Consider the following 19,214-nt stretch of genomic DNA (forward strand, 5'->3'; position numbering starts at 1 on the left):
TCACGCTCAGACATCACACTCTGACATCACTGTGATGTCAGGGGAACCAAATCCCTTTTATGCCCATAGATCCCTGTGATGCCAGGGGAACCAAATCCCTTTTATGCCCATATATGGAGAAATGGAGATCCCTCTGATTCCAGGGGAACCAAATGCCTTTTGTGTCCATATATGGAGATCCCTGGTGTCATCAATATTAAGCCCATATCTGTGAATATCTATGGTACCAGGAGTCTCCATATATGGGTAACTGGTCCGATATACATCACTGGTCAGATGGACGTCGCCCTTTTCTACTTTTTGCCCTTAGGCGTCTTACTGGTAGAATAGTTTGTTGATTACTTTTGACAGAGTTATCAATTTTTTTAGAGGTATTAAATTGTCACTCTAGAACTGTGCATATACCCTGTAATACAAGAAAACAATGTTGCACATTAAGCAAACCATCTAGGGACCCCATTTTGTGGGGACCGCTCTGGGGGTCCCGACCCACAGATTGAGACCCACTGCACTGTACGATCAGGAGCATCATGTCATGAGCCTGCAGTAATGTCAAGATCAATCTATAATTAGTGCAGCATACTGTGTTTTATTTTTGGATTTCTTGAAACATGGGGTGGCTCATCTTACCCAATGGATTGATTCACCCCGTTCTCTCCTATATTGCAATTCCTCCAATCCAATGATTCATGCATTATTCAGGCTGATGGAACCAGCTGTAGTTTACTGAACAGTCAACGTTTTCATGTCTATAGCCCTAGTAAGTCCGAAACACCTACGACTTACCTGTCAGATCCTCAGTGTCAAGTCATATCCACGGGAACTTCCCACGCAGTTTGCCTAGTGTGTAGTGAGTAATAACGTGAGTAACGTCATCACAACATATGTATTTGTGCCAACAGGTAGGTATACCTCACTTATTTTTGTTATTATTTTGCTGAGGCACCAGGGACTATAAGTAGCTATTTAGACGAATAGCTAACTGCCCATTTAATAGTTTATGCAGAGCTATGAATCTGCAACATGTGTTAATGGATCATGACAGTCTAACGTTGGCAATTTGCTAACATTCCACAGTTTCAGGTATTAAACCTGGCTCAAAAACATTTCAATAAAGGGATTAGTTTGTGTGTCTAATGGAATTAAAGATTGGGTGGATAAGGGTGCAGGCAGAGAAAGGCTGTTGCTCTACATTCAGCTCATGTTTCATCACAGGCCTCATGAAAATCAGAATTATTCTGATTATTGTCTAGGAAAAGCAATTGCACAATAGCAAAAACACCAATGCTTTTGAGTGTAAGGCAATCCTTGGAAATAGGAGTATCCACTAACCAGTTATTATAGATTCATGAGTCATGACCATAAGTTATAGCAATGTAATATACAGCAGGGGGACTTGACTGGTGAATTGGTTGCACAACAATATTAATGCTGAAGCCATACATTCATAGACGTATAATTCTAATAATAAAGTGCTTAAATGCAGTTCATAAGGACATTATGTAGTTTGTGTGTGTGTGTGTGTGTGTGTGTGTGTGTGTGTGTGTGTGTGTGTGCGTGCGTGCGTGCGTGCGTGCGTGCGTGCGTGCGTGCGTGCGTGCGTGCGTGCACAAGTGTTTCTCTTTAACTAGTTTCATTGTCGGGAACAGAAGGTAAATAAATAACTCAAAAACAGATTGGCAGGGTTTAATGAAACTTTGAGGAAATGAGCAGTAGGCTGCCCTGAAGAGAAGAGAACTCTGGTTTGATATACAGTAAGGTCACATGAATAGTTACTGGTAACAACAGGCCTAATGATGTCAGGACTACTGCTGGATATGTTGAGGCGGAAGCCATACTTTAATAGGACGAACCACACAAATAATGGTTACTGGTAACATCAGGCCTAATGAGGAATCAGTAAGAACGGCTGGGCAGATGTTCCTGAAATGTGGTGGAAATGATAAGCAGGCAGTCCCAAAGAGATGATAAACTTGAGGATTGAAAAGGTGTAACACAAGGCCACAATCAAGGACCAGGTTAAAGGAGTAGTTCACCCCTGAAATTACTTTTTTTTCCTATTGATTACTCATGCCATGGAGACAAGTTGCCATGTTCAATAATATTTTTTTTTTCGTATTTGTCACATTTCTTAGACATTAAAAATTATTTGACTAAATGTATTCCCATTGATTCCGGAAGGGGACCCAAATGTATTTATTTATTGTTGGTTACATTTATTGTAATTCAATTATTGTCTGAGGAATGCAACAAAAAACAAAAAATATTATTTAACTCAAGTCTCCATGGCATGAGTAATCAATAGAAAAAAAGTAATTTTGGGAGTGAACTACTCCTTTAAGGTCAGAATTACATATCACCAGTAAGACTCCCTAAACGGGAGATAAGCAACTGTCAGGTCACATGTATACACAAATTGGCCTTAGCAACCTCATGGTGGCGCTAGTAGAGGGGCATGTGAGAAATCAGGGGCGGAGGTTGTGGTTTGCCAGCCAAGGAGTGTGTGTGTGCAAAGCTTAATTGGCATGGATAGGGGCAACGGTGCCGGAGATAAGAGTAGGGCTAAAAGTATGACGTGACGTGACGTGACGTGACGTGACGTGACGTGACGTGACGTGACGTGACGTGACGGACAGACTGACAGACAGACAGCCAGTGGAGGTTTTCATAGTAACTTGCAACCTGACTGTCGCAACAAAATTACATACCTCAGGAATGATGAGACATAGAATGAGAGCGGGCAGGGTTTGCACCTCAAGATGCATTTTCTAAATACATTTATCTTTTAGCATTGTTGATCTGTCTTTGGCTGACCTAGCTCTCAATAGGCTGCATGAATTATTAAACTGGAGCTATACAATTATTTGCCATAAGAGGTGAGCTTAATTCCCTCCCTCCAGGACATATACGCCAAGCGGTGCTTGGCCAAGGTTAAGCAGATCATCAAAGACATTCATCACCACAACTACAATCTGTTCATGCTGCTACCATCGGGCAGGTGATAACGCAGCATCAAATGCCAAATGAACAGACAGTTTCTACAGCCAGGCCTTAAAGGTGATACACCATGCATTTAAAAAGTATCTATGTCATATTGTTTATGTCCCAAAAACGTTTTTCAAAAGGTTTGAGGCTAACCACTCCTGAATAGAGAGCCTCTCTCATTTTTGAATGGCTCTCGGAGCATTTCAGCTGCAGTACCACCTTTGGCCTGAACTGCGCCACCCCCCCCCCCCCCCCCCCCCTTCTTTTTGAAAAAAAAAAAATCTTTTTGAAAAAAAAAAAAAAAAAAAAAAACGTCAAAAACGGCCGATGATGACGTCACAATCGGCAGCAAATCTGGATAGCCTGTTTTGAGAACCCGTGGGATACTTTTAACCTTCGCCTTCTCAAAACCAGAGAAAGACACAACGGTCAGAAATGGGACTTTGTGAGGATAGAAGGTGCTAGTGGGACCCCAAAAAAAGGTTTTAAAATAGGAAAAGTGAAATTTCATGGTGTATCACCTTTGAAGGACAACTCCTCCCAAAACACTTCTGGGCTCATTTTCCTACTTAAATTGATCCCAAAAGACTGTCCATGAGGTCTATTAAGCAGAAATGCCCCTGTTGTCCAGTTTCCCTAGCAGAACCCAGCAGCTGTCATAGCATAGAGTGGAACCTATAAGCCTATCGCTTTTACACTATTTGTTGTGGTCAAAAGTGTTTTTCTTTTTCATGAATTTGTTAGTTGTCATTACAAACACATCCATGTCATCGTTGTCCCACACAAGCCCTCATACTCTGCTAAACAGATGTTATTCTCTTGTGTGTTTTGCCAAGTCCCGGAAAAGATGCCCTGCTGTGATTGACCAGTACAGTCACTTTGATTGGCACCTGTACCGAATGCTCACCCCAAAACTCATGATTTATGAGATTGTGGTGGCTTGTGTGGGACACCAAGGCATGGATGTGTGTAGTAAGACATTCGTGAAAAAGAAAAACACTTTTGACCACAACAAATAGTGTAAAAGCGATAGGCTTATAGGCTCCACTCTATGCTATGACAGCTGCTGTGTTCTGCTGGGGAAACTGGACAACAGGGGCGTTTCTGCCTAATAGACCCCATGGACAGTCATTTGGGATCAATATAAGTAGGAAAATGAGCCTAGAAGTGTTTTAGGGAGGAGTTGTCCTGTTGAGCAGGTGCTGAGCACTGTCGCCACGTCAGTCTCCCATTACACCAACAATATCACTTTATGTACGACTGAATACAATCATTTCACCCACAATACATTTGACAAATATTGAATATCTGCTGATACGTGAAGTATTTTATTTGCACAAGAGACTGAGGTACTTTCTTCTACTCTAATTACTATTTAATTGTAACTGCAATGATAGTTCCTACAAAATACTGTATATCTTTCACAGATTGTGATGTGACAAATGAAGGGAAGCCGAAGTTGAAGTACCTGATTAGATTAGGTGGCTTTTTATCTTATCAATGGTTCTGGGAAAGCCTAAACAAACTGGTTTGAATAATGCTGATGCTGAGTTGTTGACAGTAACAATGGTTGAGTAAATGTAAGATCATATGAGCTGTGATGGTAAGGAGATGGGTTCAAGAGACAGGGGAGGTTCCAAATCTTTCTGGGATGTTACTGTATAGGGCTGAAGGAGCGATAAAGATGGGAAGTGAGATAGAAAGTTTGCTGCATTCAGACATCACTTTCAGACAGGAACATGATGAGTATGATGTAAGTAAGGCAGCTACTTGTAAATACATATGTTTGTTCCCTAAAGAAACTACAGTAGTTAAAGATCAACACTCGATCAAAACACACATGTATTCTCCTATTAGGTAAATATCCCTCCATCATCGTCTCCAGTCATCTGGGTTCTCCATATATCTCCAGCTCCTTTGTGCTTTCTACACCAGCGTTTTTCTTTAGTACATCCAGTTTCCATACCAACACCACACCACTCCACACCACACCGCCCACTTGTGCCAGGTTTTCCACTACAAGGACCTGGGTAGAGTGGTGTGAAAGTGGTACTAAACGTGGTACTAAAAAAGTTACCAATCTAGAGTAGGTCTGAGCTAGGCCAAACAGGGCCAAACACTACTGATCACTCACTGACTTTTCATTTAGACCACCGGGATATAGTTGCAATACATGATAATAGATTCTATTGTGTTATAACCACTATTATAATCTATTATAGTGTATTATAATTATTATAGTTAATACATTAATACTTTATAGTGTATTATAATCACAGTTATAATCCATTATAGTGTATTATAATTTAGGATAGTTGTAATACAAATTTATATTGGATTATAATCACAGTTAAAAGGGTCAATGTGTTTCTTACCAATAGGGGTACTTTTGCATAATGGAAAATATAGATATTTTGATGTGGTGTGGTGTGGTGTGGTATGGTGTGGTGTGGTGTGGTGTGGTTTTAAAGCTGCAGTCGAAAAGGGGCTAAAAGACTCCACCTAGATAGGTGTGGGCCGTCCTCTCGATCGATGCCAGTGTGTTGGTTCCCACAGTACAAGCTTTTTGACTGGGAGTTCTCGTCTCTGTGACAGTGGCCGGCTAGTCTGCTGACTGCTTCTCTGACACACTTGGTGCCCTGTACAGACCCTTTTTGGTGTCGTTAATGTGCTCGTCCTGGTTGATGTTCAGTACCACACGTGACACGTAGCACCTGTCCAGGGACTTCTGTAGGGCTTGCGTTATAATAAATAACAAAATAGAAAAATAGCTATAAGTTAATAGTAGTCACATACTGCAGTAAGGAGATAAGTTATTAAATTGTCCGTAATATTGGGGTATTCATTTGAAATTGTCCGTAATATTGGGGTATTCATTTTTATGAGGTATTCAGTTATTCCAGGAAGCTGGAGGATCAAAATAGAAATGAGACCTTCCAAGTTCAGATAGTCTAGGGGTTGGTCATGATTCTGAATCCATTGCAAGCATTTGTTTTGCACAGATGTGTTACTAGACACCTTTACACACACATTCATGAAGAGTTCTTGGTAAGGAATTTCTTCTCAGATTTTATTAATATCCCCTGACTAAGACTGAACATGTGACACACATTTGATTGAGTCTGGTAAAGTGCTGCGGTTACAACTTAACATGCAATTTATGGTGTTAATTTCCCACCATTGGCCTTAAAAATAAACTGATGCCAGTGCATATTTCTCCTTTCTGAGAGAGAAGACCAACCCACTTTGTCATAAGAATGCAATGATGAGTACCATAGCTTTCTGTAGGGGTAAAACTAAAGAGTGGTAGGAGAAGCATTACTATAAATAACCATAATACAAAACTGCTAAAACAATCCCTTTTCTTGAAATCACGCACACACACACACACACACACACACACACACACACACACACACACACACACACACACACACACACACACACACACACACACACACACGCATTGAACTCACATGGATTTTCCATTCCCTAACATCTAACTCTAACCTTAACCACTACATGCCTAAACTTAACGTCTATTTCTTTTTAAAGATATTTTGGGTCTTTTTCTGCCTTAATTGATAGCACAGTGAAGAGAGAGAATCACTGGAATTGAACCCGGGACTCGCTGCAAGGCATCAGAGCCTATGTGTGGTACGCACCTTAACCACTCAGCTATCATCACCCCCTAACATGTTTCTATTCTTTCAAGTCCTAACACTAACAAGCTCTTGAAAGTGAGGACCAAGTAGGCGCCTTCACTTTCTGTAAATGTCCTGATATTTCTCTACTTGTTTCTGGACACTTTTCTGACAAAGCATTTAGAACTTTTCACTTGCATGTTTCTAACAAAGCACACACACGCACACACGCACGTGTGCACGCGCACACACACACACACACACACACACACACACACACACACACACACACACACACACACACACACACACACACAGAGACAGACACAAACACTGACACTTCTCCTAACCTTTGCAGCTGGGGTTTCTCTGGTCGGGGGCGGACTGACGTAATGGCCAGTTGGACAAAAACACACATCACGCTGCTGGGACTTCGCACAAATTAAGGAACTACTGACTCTGTTCTCAGTTCTGTTTGGAGAACTATTGCATATACAGTTAGTCACACTCGGAGTCTTCTCCCTTGGTTTCATCATCCTCACCCCCCCCCCCCCTCTCTCTCTCTCACTCTCTCTCTCTCTCTCTCTCTCTCCCCTTCAGACAACAGACTCTGGTTTATGTTCTACCACTGCTGGATTAATACCTACAGGGTCTGGGTCAATCATTCAATATCGATTGGCATGGCTGACCTCCTCTTCTTTGCGCCACTAATCTGCTCTGCTGTCGCTGAACTCCCCAAACAGTTCGGCCTACCCCATGTGTCCAGCAGTCTTGTTGGTTCGATAACAAACTATCACTACACCTGGATAAAACTGAATCCATACTTTTAGGGTCCAATTTGAACCTCATCAAGGTCACCAACTTCACAGTCAAAGTGGAATAATACTATTACACCGGCAATATCACTCGAACTTCAACTCAATTCAAAGGAGCTTTGCACTTCATGTGCAAATAATTGTAACCGCAAATAATTGTAACTGCAACTATCATTGCAGTTACAATTATTAGAGTAGAAGAAAGTGCCTCAGTCTCTTGTACAAATAAACTACTTCACGTATGAGCAGATATTCAATATTTGTAAAATGTATTGTGGGTGAATGGACTGTATTCACAGTCGTACATAAAGTGATATAGCGTGATGAAGTGCAAAGCTCCTTTGAATTGAGTTAAAGTTCAAGTGATATTGCTGGTGTAATAGTATTGTACTTGTGCGCAGGCAGAGAGGGCCACTAGGTGTGCCCTGCTGGCCTCATTGGCTATAAATGAAGACATAACCAGGAATGCTCTTATATACCAAACTCTGCTGACATCACCAGGAATGCTGGTCCCTCATTGGCTGTTAATGATGACGTTGCAAGCGATCCTTGATTGGGCTCGGTGAGGAGACACCGACATTCATACATTCATACATTCATACATTCCCAGCCAATTCAAGGCTAGGGTCTTCAAAAAAGGGAGACACCGACATACATACAGTATGTCAATACCTGGTACCCATGGAGATCCATGTAGGCCTACCTACATGCTCTGGCCTTGGCCAGAACACAACAATCCAAAACAACAGATTGTGATGAACAACTCTTATCTGCAACCCACGAAGAATCCATAACAAGAGATAGTGTTATGGTTACTGAACTGCCCCCCTCGGCCGAGGGGGGAACGGCCTTGGTGAACGGAGGAGCTTCCGTTGTCCCTGCCCTCCCTGACGAGCATGACAGTATGGTTACTGAACTGCCCCCCTCGGCCGAGGGGGGAACGGCCTTGGTGAACGGAGGAGCTACCGTTGTCCCTGCCCTCCCTGACGAGGAACTGATTATGGTGAACGGAGGAGCTACCGTTGTCCCTGCCCTCCCTGACGAGGAACTGAATATGGACAACATCTCCGCTGAAGAGTGGAGTAGACGAATGAATGCAGAGTTGGAGTCACTCAGGGAAATGTTCGAAGAGGACAGTAATGAAGAAGAGTTTTGTGGATTCCCTGCTTCAGCCGTGGCTGGCCCGAACAGTGAGCAAAGTGAACTGGCAACTGACAACGGAGAGTTGACAGAGGAAGAGGAGGGGGCGGGTACAACCGCCCCATCACCCCAATCCTCCTCTTTCTCCCTATCTCCAATGCCTCTTCTAGAATTCACGAATGGAATGAATGAACTCATTAACACTGCGTTAAAAATGACCCCGGCCAGACACACGGTCAATGGCCCGGCGGCACAACCACCACAGGACAAACGCCCGGCACCACAACCACCATCCCTGAAAACGCCTGAAATTGCCCCGGCCGTGCCCCAGAAATCTGTGGCCTGGGTGTTTTCGCCCCCACCCATCCCTCCACGACCACAACGACAGAAGACCCAGGCCTCCCAGCTGGACAATACGTTTAGCCGTTGATGTCAGCTGGGTCCATTATACCCAGCAACTAACGTATCTGGACCCGATGCTCCTTCAAGCGCTTTTATTAAGCAGGCTCACAACATTTCTACTGTAATTTCAAATAGAGAGTCCAGGATAAGCAGTGGCTCTGCTAATTTAGCTAACTTAACTTACATTCCCTGTAGGGGCTATAGTACAGTAAAATGTCATAAAATAAACCTGGCACTTTTTAACATCAGGTCACTTTTAAACAAGTCCTCCTCTGTAAATGATATAATCTGTGAAGAGAAATTAGATATAATCTTTTTAACAGAGACATGGCTGGGCAACGATGGAGCTTTTGCACTTGGCGTCGCCTGCCCACCAAACTATCACTTTATTCAATCAGTGCGCGAAGGAAAAAGAGGCGGAGGCTTGGCATACATTTTCTCTGACATTTTTAAATTCAAGTGCCTGTCCTTTGGAAGTTTTTCATCCTTTGAATATCAAGCTAACTTATTTGAGAGTCAATCCTCTGTTCTAATGATTACGATATATCGCCCACCAAAATGTAGCAAAGCCTTATTTCTTACAGAAATATCTGAACTTCTATCTATCTGTTCCACGGACTATGAGAGAACCCTTATTGCTGGTGATACTAACTTGCATGTGGACACTGTTACTGATCTTACAGCTATGAGTTTCTTACAGTTACTGCATTCCCTTGATTTTGATCAGCATGTTACCGGGCCAACCCACAATCAAGGCCACACCCTTGATCTTGTGATCTCTAAAGGGCTAAATATTTCTATGGACAGGATTATCGCTAAGCCTGATTTATCAGACCACTATTTACTGTGTTTTAATATGACTGTCTCTGATCTAGAAAAAAACAATAGAGAATATACTATAAAAAAGAGATTTTTCGGTTCCTCGGCAGCAGAAGAGTTTGCCAGCCTTCTTGCATGTGCACCCCGCCTTCCTGATACTCCCTCAGTAAATGATATGGTTCAACGTTTTAATCTTAAATTGGAGTCAGCTCTGGATATAGTGGCTCCTATGAAAACTAAAAAGAAATATAATTCCAAAGTAACACCCTGGATAAACGATCATATACGTTCACTCAAAAAACAATGCCGCAGAGCAGAGCGAGCTTGGAGAAAAAATAAATTAACTATCCACCTACAGATATTTAAGGCGTCAACAGCCACCTATAATAAAACCATGCGTCTGGCTAGGCAGGCCTATTTTTCCGGAATTATTAATGAGAATAAGAACAATGCTAGGGTCTTATTCTCTACCATTGAACACCTTTTAAACCCCCCCCAGTCCTACAAGCAGTCACTCCCTGCCTCTAAAGCAAAGTGTAATGAGTTTGCATCCTTCTTTGACAACAAAATTGTTAACATTCGAGCTGGTATTATGAATAATACTGCAAATGCGGTTAATGGTGCCATGTGTAAAAGCATCGATAAATCTAGGGGGAGCCTAGTATCATTTTGTGCAATTGATGAAGAGGAACTTCGTAAAACCATATCGCAAATGACATCGTCTTCTTGCTCGCTGGATGCAATACCCACGCCGTTTCTTAAAGAGGTTGTAGACTGTGTTATTGAAGATATCCTAAAAATAGTAAACAGCTCTATACAATCAGGTGTCTTTCCAGACTCACTGAAAACGGCTGTAGTTAAACCCTTACTCAAAAAACCCAACCTTGACCCGTCCGTGCTGGATAATTATCGACCCATCTCTAATTTGCCTTTTCTGGGCAAGGTCCTAGAAAAAATTATCTTTCATCAATTGGATGTGTTTCTGCAGAACAATAAGGTGCACAACAAATTCCAATCCGGCTTCAGGAAAGGACACAGCACAGAAACTGCACTTTTAAAAGTTATTAATGATCTTAGGGTGGCTGCTGATAACAAAGATGTGTCCGTTCTCCTACTGCTGGACCAATCGGCGGCTTTTGACACAATTGACCATACAATTCTAATACAACGTCTCGAACACTGGGTAGGACTGTCAGGTACAGCTCTGTCCTGGTTTTGCTCTTATCTGACAGGCAGAAGCTACTCTGTTAATCTAGCTGACTTCGAGTCAAACAAACACAACATCTGCTCTGGTATTCCACAGGGCTCGATTCTTGGTCCTTTATTATTCTCCCTCTATATACTGCCGCTGGGAGAACTTATTTCCGCTCACGGTGTGAATTTCCATTTCTATGCTGATGACACCCAGTTGTACCTTTCGGTGGCTACGGACGACCCCTGTGCTCTAGACCCATTGCTGACGTGCGTGTCCAGCATAAAATGCTGGATGAGTGAGAACTTTCTCAAGCTAAATGAGGACAAGACAGAAGTTCTCATAATAGGTTCTACTGCCCAGAGAGAATCAATAATAAATAGACTTGGTAACCTGGCTAAAGAAAATAACACCTCTGTTAAGAACCTGGGGGTGATCATTGATGCTGAATTAAATTTTAATACACACATTAATCATGTCACGAAGATTGCCTTCTTTCACCTTAGAAATATTGCGCGAATTAGAGCCTATCTGTCGCTGAACGATGCAAAAACGCTGATCCACGCTTTTGTTTTCTCTCGGCTTGATTACTGCAACGCACTTCTCTCTGGTCTGCCAAAGAAAACAACTGACAGATTACAACTTGTTCAAAATGCAGCAGCCAGAGTTTTAACAAAAACTAAGCTAAGAGAACATATTACTCCAGTTTTAGCGTCGCTACACTGGCTCCCGGTTGTTTTTAGGATTGATTTTAAAATTCTTTTACTTGTTTATAAAGCTCTAAATGGTCTGGCACCTTCGTACCTCTATAACTGCCTGCATAGATATGTTCCAACCCGCCCACTCAGGTCCTCTAGTGCAGACCTACTTGAGGTGCCAACAATGACATATAAAAAATATGGTGAAGCAGCTTTCTGCTTCTATGGACCGACAGCTTGGAATAAACTACCACTACACCTAAGACAGGCAGCCTCGGTGGATAGCTTTAAAGCACAGCTCAAGACCTATTTCTTTACTCTTGCTTTTAGCTAAATTTTTTAATCCCTGTGCTGCTATTGACGTCCGCACGGCTCTGAAATTGTTCTTCAATGTTCTATGCCTTTATTTTTTCTTGCTTTATTGTAATCATTTTACTTATCTCTTTTTTATGTATTTTTTATTTCTAATTTACTTTTTCTCTGTTAAGCACGTGTGCTTCATTTTATGCTCTGTAAAGCACTTTGAGCTGCATTTCATGTCATGAAAGGTGCTATACAAATAAAGTTTTATTATTATTATTATTACTGGAGATATGCTGTGAGACCCCAAACATGCTTACTCAGTTATTCGTTATATGATAATCCTACGACGTCTATCACATCTGACATCATACTGTACATACAATCCCTTTTATGCCCATACATGGAGATCCCTGTCTGAACCAGCCACACAGATATGGTCTTCCTCCATATATGGGCATTCCCATATGAAGTCCTGTTAGATATGAGCTTAATATTGATGACATCAGGGATCTCCATATACGGGCATAAAAGTGATTCTGTTAAAGTGGTTCCCATGTCATCACAACATACAATCCCATTTTTGCCCATACAAGGAGATCCATGTCTGAACCAACCACACCACTGTGATGTCACCTGTTTATGCCCATATGGAGATCCCCACTCTGAGTATCTGACATCACTGTGATGTCACCTGTGATGTCACAGTGATGTGTCAGGGGAACCACAGTGTCAGACATAAGACATTACCCGTCCGTACGGACGGATGGACATATACGGACAACTGTGACGGTTCAGTAAATAATAATTAATAATAATAAGTAATAATAACCAGACATGCGTCCGTTCATGTCAGTATCTGTCTCTCAGTCCTTGTCCCCTTTTATGGGCATATTGATTGGATCGGCGGTTCTACTGAAAAATGTTGTTTTGTACAAATGTACATCAGGGATCTCCATGTACAGTATGGACATAGGGACAACGACAGAATGTGATGTCACAATGTGATGTCAGGGTTTGATCTTTGATGTGATGTCACAAGGATGTCACAATGTCAACAATGTGACAATAGCTATAGACTATATAGACATTGAGCCGTTAAGGCTCTACGGACAAGATGTGTCGGTTTTCATAGTTAACTGCGACCTACAGTTGCAATAATAATAGTGAAATTATTCTCCTTTGGGACAAGACAATGTCTATTAAAGGAGTAGTTCACCCCCAAAATGACTTTTTTTCTATTGATTACGCGCCATGGAGACTTGAGTTCAATAGGCCCAATATATATATTTATTTTGTCGCATTCCTAAAACAATAATTTGATTACAATAAATGTACCCCCATTGATTCCGGATGAGGAACCAAATGCATTTGGGTCCCCATCCGGAATCAATGGGGGTAAATGTAATAAAATCAAGTGTTTTAGGAATGCGACAAATACAAAAAAATATATACATTATTGAACTTGAGGCTCCATGGCTGAGTAATCAATAAAAAAAAAAATAATAAAGAAAAAACATTTTGGGGGTGAAGGTGAACTACTCCTTTAAGATAAAAACCTATTTTTTGCATACAATATGCTACCATAATCTATCGGTTTAACAGTTTAGCCAGCTTTTAGCACATCTTTGTGATTAAAGTTGAAATCCCTGAGTTTAATGGTCTAGAATTCAAACTTCAAACTTAAAAAAACTAAAAAGGGGGCAGATATTATGGTTATGACTGAGCTTCATCGCTCTCTCTCTCTCTCTCTCTCTCTCTCTCTCTCTCTCTCTCTCTCTCTCTCTCTCTCACACACACACACACACACACACACACACACACACACACACACACACACACACACACACACACACACACACACACACACACACACACACACACACACACACACACACACACACACACACACACACACACACACACACACACACACACAAACTGCAGACTGTCAGAAATCTCAAAGTGACAATAATGATCTCTGGCTGCAGCTTTGCTGCCACCTGCAGGATCACAGATGTCAGAGACTCAATCCGGTTGAACACACATGCAAGCACCCACGCACACACTAAACGTATAACCCTGGTCCCTGCTCCTTTAAATGCTATACTGCCAAATAAACAACCAAACAGCACCATTACATAAGGGAAATATTTGTAATGAAATAAAAAATAGAGACAAAATGTGTCTACAGTGCATGGACTAAACTGACACAATTGTGACCTGCTGTCTTTGTTTGCCATGTGATGCATGTGTCCTTGAATCAAGATAACAAATAAAAAGGTAAACTGGGTGTAAGGTGAATCTAAGGAGGGGCTGCTGAATAAATCTCCATCATCATGAATCTCATAAATCACCTTTCCATGACAGGTGACACCATGCCCATCCCACGTGACACATCGCTGATACAGTATGTGATAATAATGTGACTCTTCAGCTTCCTATTTCACCACCAGTCCAGAGCAGACTGTTTGTCTGCCCTTGCATCACTCAGTCAGAACAAACCTCAAAGCACCTCATATAGCCAGGCCAGCCATTATAACTTTTAGGCCAGTGGTTCTCAAAGTGGGGTCCGGGAGTCGGGGACCCCCAGGGGTCTTTGAGGGAGTTCCAGAGCTAGGGTCCCCATCAAGTGGACTCTTACAAGTCTGTAACTCAGAGAGTGTACAAATGAAACCCCGGTTCCAGAGTTAAACATAGAGGTCCCAGAGATAGAAAGGCCATTAAATGCGTAGCCTAAAAAAAGAAGAAAAAAAATAAAAATCGAACCTCTGTTCGAAGTGGAGCTGTGTGTGTGTGTGTGTGTGTGTGTGTGTGTGTGTGTGTGTGTGTGTGTGTGTGTGTGTGTGTGTGTGTGTGTGTGTGTGTGTGTAGCACCTCTCTGGTCACCCAGGATCATGTGTACCGATTTTTGTGACATTTGAAGAAAATATGTAGGAAAAGGTGCAAAAAGTGTGTTTTGGAGAAAATTCAAGATGGCGGAAAATCTATCCTGGCGCAAATGGGCGTGGCCTATATGGGGAGATGCGTCTTGACCCAAGGAATCCAGGGAAAAAAGAATTTTAATTTTCCGATCTACGGTTCAAGAGTTACGGGGCAAAACGCGAAGTGGGACGTTATAGCGCCACCATGAGGCCGAGTGATGTAATTATTTTTGGATTCATTCTTAAAATCATTATGAATCTCCTCTCCGAGGTTTGAAACTGTAGCTCCTATGGTTTACGAGAGAAAAATACTTGAATGTGAGTTTTTGCAATTCCCATTATAAGTCAATGGGGAAAATTAATTAACTAATAAATTAATATCAATTAAACTATAGAACCTTTCTCTTAGCAAGTTACTAGCACACGATTCCCGAGTAAGCCGGTCGATTTGACATATGGCGCGAGTGTGTGGTGCAAAAACTGTGGGAGGAGTAGCGTGCCAAACTTTGAGGCTACATACAGACAGACAGACAGACACGGACGGCCACACACACGGCCACGTATAGGGAGCTTGTGTTCCACACAGCTCCAAAAAGGGGGGAAAAAGTTGAAAATCACTGCTAGATCCGTATGTCCGTACATCTGTTTGCCTGTGTCCATTTATGCCCTGATGCCCATATATGGAGATATCTGTATCTGTCAGTCTGCATCCATTTTAGTGTATCAGGTCGAGTCGAGGCTGGGTACTGCACTCCCCGCTAAGGCGGGGAACGCGCGTGCCAAAGTCTGTGTTGACTCATGTGGCGTACATGATATCAGAGCCTTTTGTGCACATATATGGAGATATCTGTCTATCTGCGTCCATGTTATGCCCATATATGGAGATCTCTAGAGTCAGCAGAAGTGATGTCAATGAGTCACTGAATTATGCCCAAATATGGCCGTTTGTGACGTCACAGCACTGAGTGTTTATAGCCAAATATGGTCATGCCTGATCGCAACGCATTGTATATAAATGAAACTTTCTCATCAAGGAGTTCATTTAATGGTGGTCAGTAGCCCGCATTCGCCTTCCTGCACTGACCGTCGGCCCTGGTCATCTTGCTTGTTCCGTCCTACATGGACCTCTACATATGAAGATCTCGACACACTGAGCCCTGGATGCCCATATATGGGAATGCCCAATCTCGACGCTGACCTCATTCTGCTGCCCTTGACGACGCTCACCGTCATTGAAAGGGTTAATACCATGGCGCCGTTGACGGCGAGGACTGTCAATCTTACTGTATATACAGTAAAGGTATTATTACTTACTGTACGTCGCTCCGGTCCCGCCCGCATCGGTAATGTCCGCGATTTGTTTACAACGCACATCGGGCGTGCACGCGAAGTGAACGCCCTCCATAGTAAATCCATTGAGAGGCCCATAAAGAGACTTCATTTACTCAAAAGTGACATTATTATACAAAGGATGGTCTCCACTCTCCATACTGTACACAAAAGCTGGGCGCAGCCATGTTTCTCTTCTGGGCTCACACTGTCATGTGACTAGATGACGTAATCGTTGCCGTCAAGTGATAATCCAAAAAAAACAAAAACAACCCCCTTCCGGCCCTTCAAAATAATAGCGGCAGCCTATGGAGGAAACGGCGTGGCACCGAGGCACCAAGCAAACCTTCAGATTAAGAGGCAGTAGTTGTGTTAAGCCTTGGATGCCCATATATGGAGATGCCTATATATGGAGATGCCCAGATGCACATATAATATATGGGCATCTCCATATCTCCATATATATCAGTTATATACAATCTGGAATCTGCATATTATGCAGATTCCAGATTGTATATAACTGACTTGTCATCATGACATCACCAAGAATGACTTAAACACCCTGACTCGTCATCATGACATCACCAAGAATGACTCAATCACTGCGGGTATAAAAGCAGTCCGGATTCCCATGGCAGAACCAGAATCAACATGGCAGAACCAGAATAAACCATCGCACCCAAGAATCTCCAACTCTACCAGCAAGACTTCAAGACTATCCACAGATCTTATAGGACACTCCAACCTCAACCAAATCATATTCAGTTTCCAAGATATTTGGCCTTACAACCCAGATATCTTTGTACTGCACAAACCTTTGACTACCTTGACCATATCGTTAGATGTCCCGGTTTAAGTCCAACCTTTGAATAACAGTCCTTTCTTAGTAGATAAAGATCCTCAATCCGTTTTCTTTCAAGATGGCGGGCAACAAGTCTGGAACAACACTTGGGCAGCCTCATCTGTCCAGACAAGATATAAATGCCCTGGATGTTTCAAAACTGACCCCTCTCTCTCCTGAGATCATCAGCAGACAGCCCACTATCAATATTGGAACCATTGGCCATGTGGCCCATGGGAAGTCCACAGTGGTAAAGGCTGTCTCTGGTGTGCACACTGTCAGGTTCAAGAATGAGCTGGAAAGGAACATTACCATCAAGCTTGGATATGCCAACTCAAAGGTGTACAAGCTGGACGACTGTCCAAGGCCAGAATGCTACAGGTCTTGTGGAAGCAGCACTCCGGACGAGTTCCCCACAGACATTCCTGGTACGAAGGGCAACTTCAAACTGGTCAGACACGTCTCATTCGTGGACTGTCCAGGTCACGATTCTTTTATGGCCACAATGTTGAACGGAGCTGCCTGCATGGACGCAGCCCTCCTGCTCATTGCGGGCAACGAGTCATGTCCACAGCCTCAGACACAAGAGCATCTTAAAGCCATAGAGATCATGAAGCTCAAACACATTCTGATCCTGCAAAACAAGATCGACCTGGTGGAAGAGAGCAAGGCCAAAGAGCGCTATGCCCAGATCCTCAACTTCATAAAGGGCACGGTGGCAGAAGGCTCCCCGATCATTCCCATCTCAGCCCAGCTTAAGTACAACATAGACGTGGTGTGTGAGTACATCGTCAAAAAGATCCCAGTACCAGTCAGAGACTTCATCTCAGAACCCAGACTCATCATTATCAGATCATTTGACGTGAACAAGCCTGGTTGTGAGGTAGATGACCTGAAAGGCGGTGTGGCTGGAGGCAGCATAATAAAGGGTGTGCTCAAACTGGGTCAGGAGGTGGAGGTGCGTCCAGGCATCGTGACCAAAGACGAGAAAGGACGGCTGATGTGCAAGCCAATCTTCTCCAAGATCGTCTCCCTGTTCGCTGAACACAATGACCTGCAGTATGCTGTGCCCGGGGGCCTTATCGGTGTAGGCACTCAAATCGACCCAACGCTGTGCAAAGCAGATCGTATGGTGGGTCAGGTGCTGGGTGCTGTCGGAACACTGCCGGAGATCTTCTCTGAGCTGGAAATCTCTTACAGCCTCCTCACGAGGCTCCTGGGAGTCCGCCTGGAGAGAGACGAGGCTGCCGAGGTCCAGAAGCTAAAAAAAGGCGAGACGCTGATGGTGAACATCGGTTCGTTGTCCACAGGAGGCAGTGTGAAAGCCACGGGTGTCAAGGGTGGCCTGACCAACTTGGCCAAGATTGTCCTGACCAGGCCTGTCTGCACAGAGATTGGAGAGAAGATCGCCCTGAGTCGTCGAGTAGAGAACCAGTGGCGTCTGATTGGCTGGGGTCAGATCAGGAGTGGCGTGACCATTACACCAACAGTGGACAACAACTGAGGAGACAATCGACAAGACGCCACTCCCATCACATTCCTCAATAATCCTCACGCCTTGTTTTTCTCCCTGGCGCTAATATTTGCCCTGTTTGCCTTTTCGTTTAGGCTATTCGTTCTTCTGGGAAGCCATTTGCACACTTGTAATTCATGGGTTTCTACTAGAAAGTTCTGCTCTTAATTCTGTCTAGCTGTTTATTACATACTAGAAGTTTGCGGCCCTTTGGGCCGCAAAAGTCTAGAGTTCAGGCCGCTGCGTGGCCTTCACCGCCATCTTGCGGCAGTGTGGTGTGTGTAATGGCCAAATATGGGTAATTCTTTTTTTGAAAAAAAAAGTTTTTTTGAAAAAAAAAGTTTTTTGAGAAAAAAAAGTTTTTTGAGAAAAAAAATGTTTTTTGAGAAAAAAAAAGTTTTTTGAATAAAAAGTTTTTTGAAAAAAAAAAGTTTTTTGAGAAAAAAAATTTTTGGAAAAAAAAAAACGCATACACACACACACACACACACACGCACACGCACACGCACACGCACACACACACACACCCCTCTGTTGTAATTCGATACTCTACTCTGCTCAGCTCCTCTTCCCCCTCCCTCCCCCCCCCCCCCCCCCCTCTGTAACTTGATA

The 19,214-nt window shown here is 43.0% G+C and overlaps 1 protein-coding gene across 1 annotated transcript; it reads left to right on the top strand.

Annotated features, from left to right (window-relative positions):
- Positions 1-17,168: 17,168 nt before the first annotated feature.
- On the top strand, positions 17,169-18,593 carry LOC308282362 (eukaryotic translation initiation factor 2 subunit 3-like; the record flags this gene model as incomplete). Its single annotated transcript, XM_080722708.1, has 1 exon — positions 17,169-18,593. The coding sequence occupies one exon, from the start codon at positions 17,169-17,171 to the stop codon at positions 18,591-18,593; it is 1,425 nt and encodes a 474-aa protein (XP_080578834.1).
- Positions 18,594-19,214: the final 621 nt, after the last annotated feature.

The sequence above is a fragment of the Nannobrachium achirus genome, assembly GCF_963921795.1.
Source record: "Nannobrachium achirus genome assembly, chromosome: 3".
Lineage (NCBI taxonomy): Eukaryota > Metazoa > Chordata > Actinopteri > Myctophiformes > Myctophidae > Nannobrachium > Nannobrachium achirus.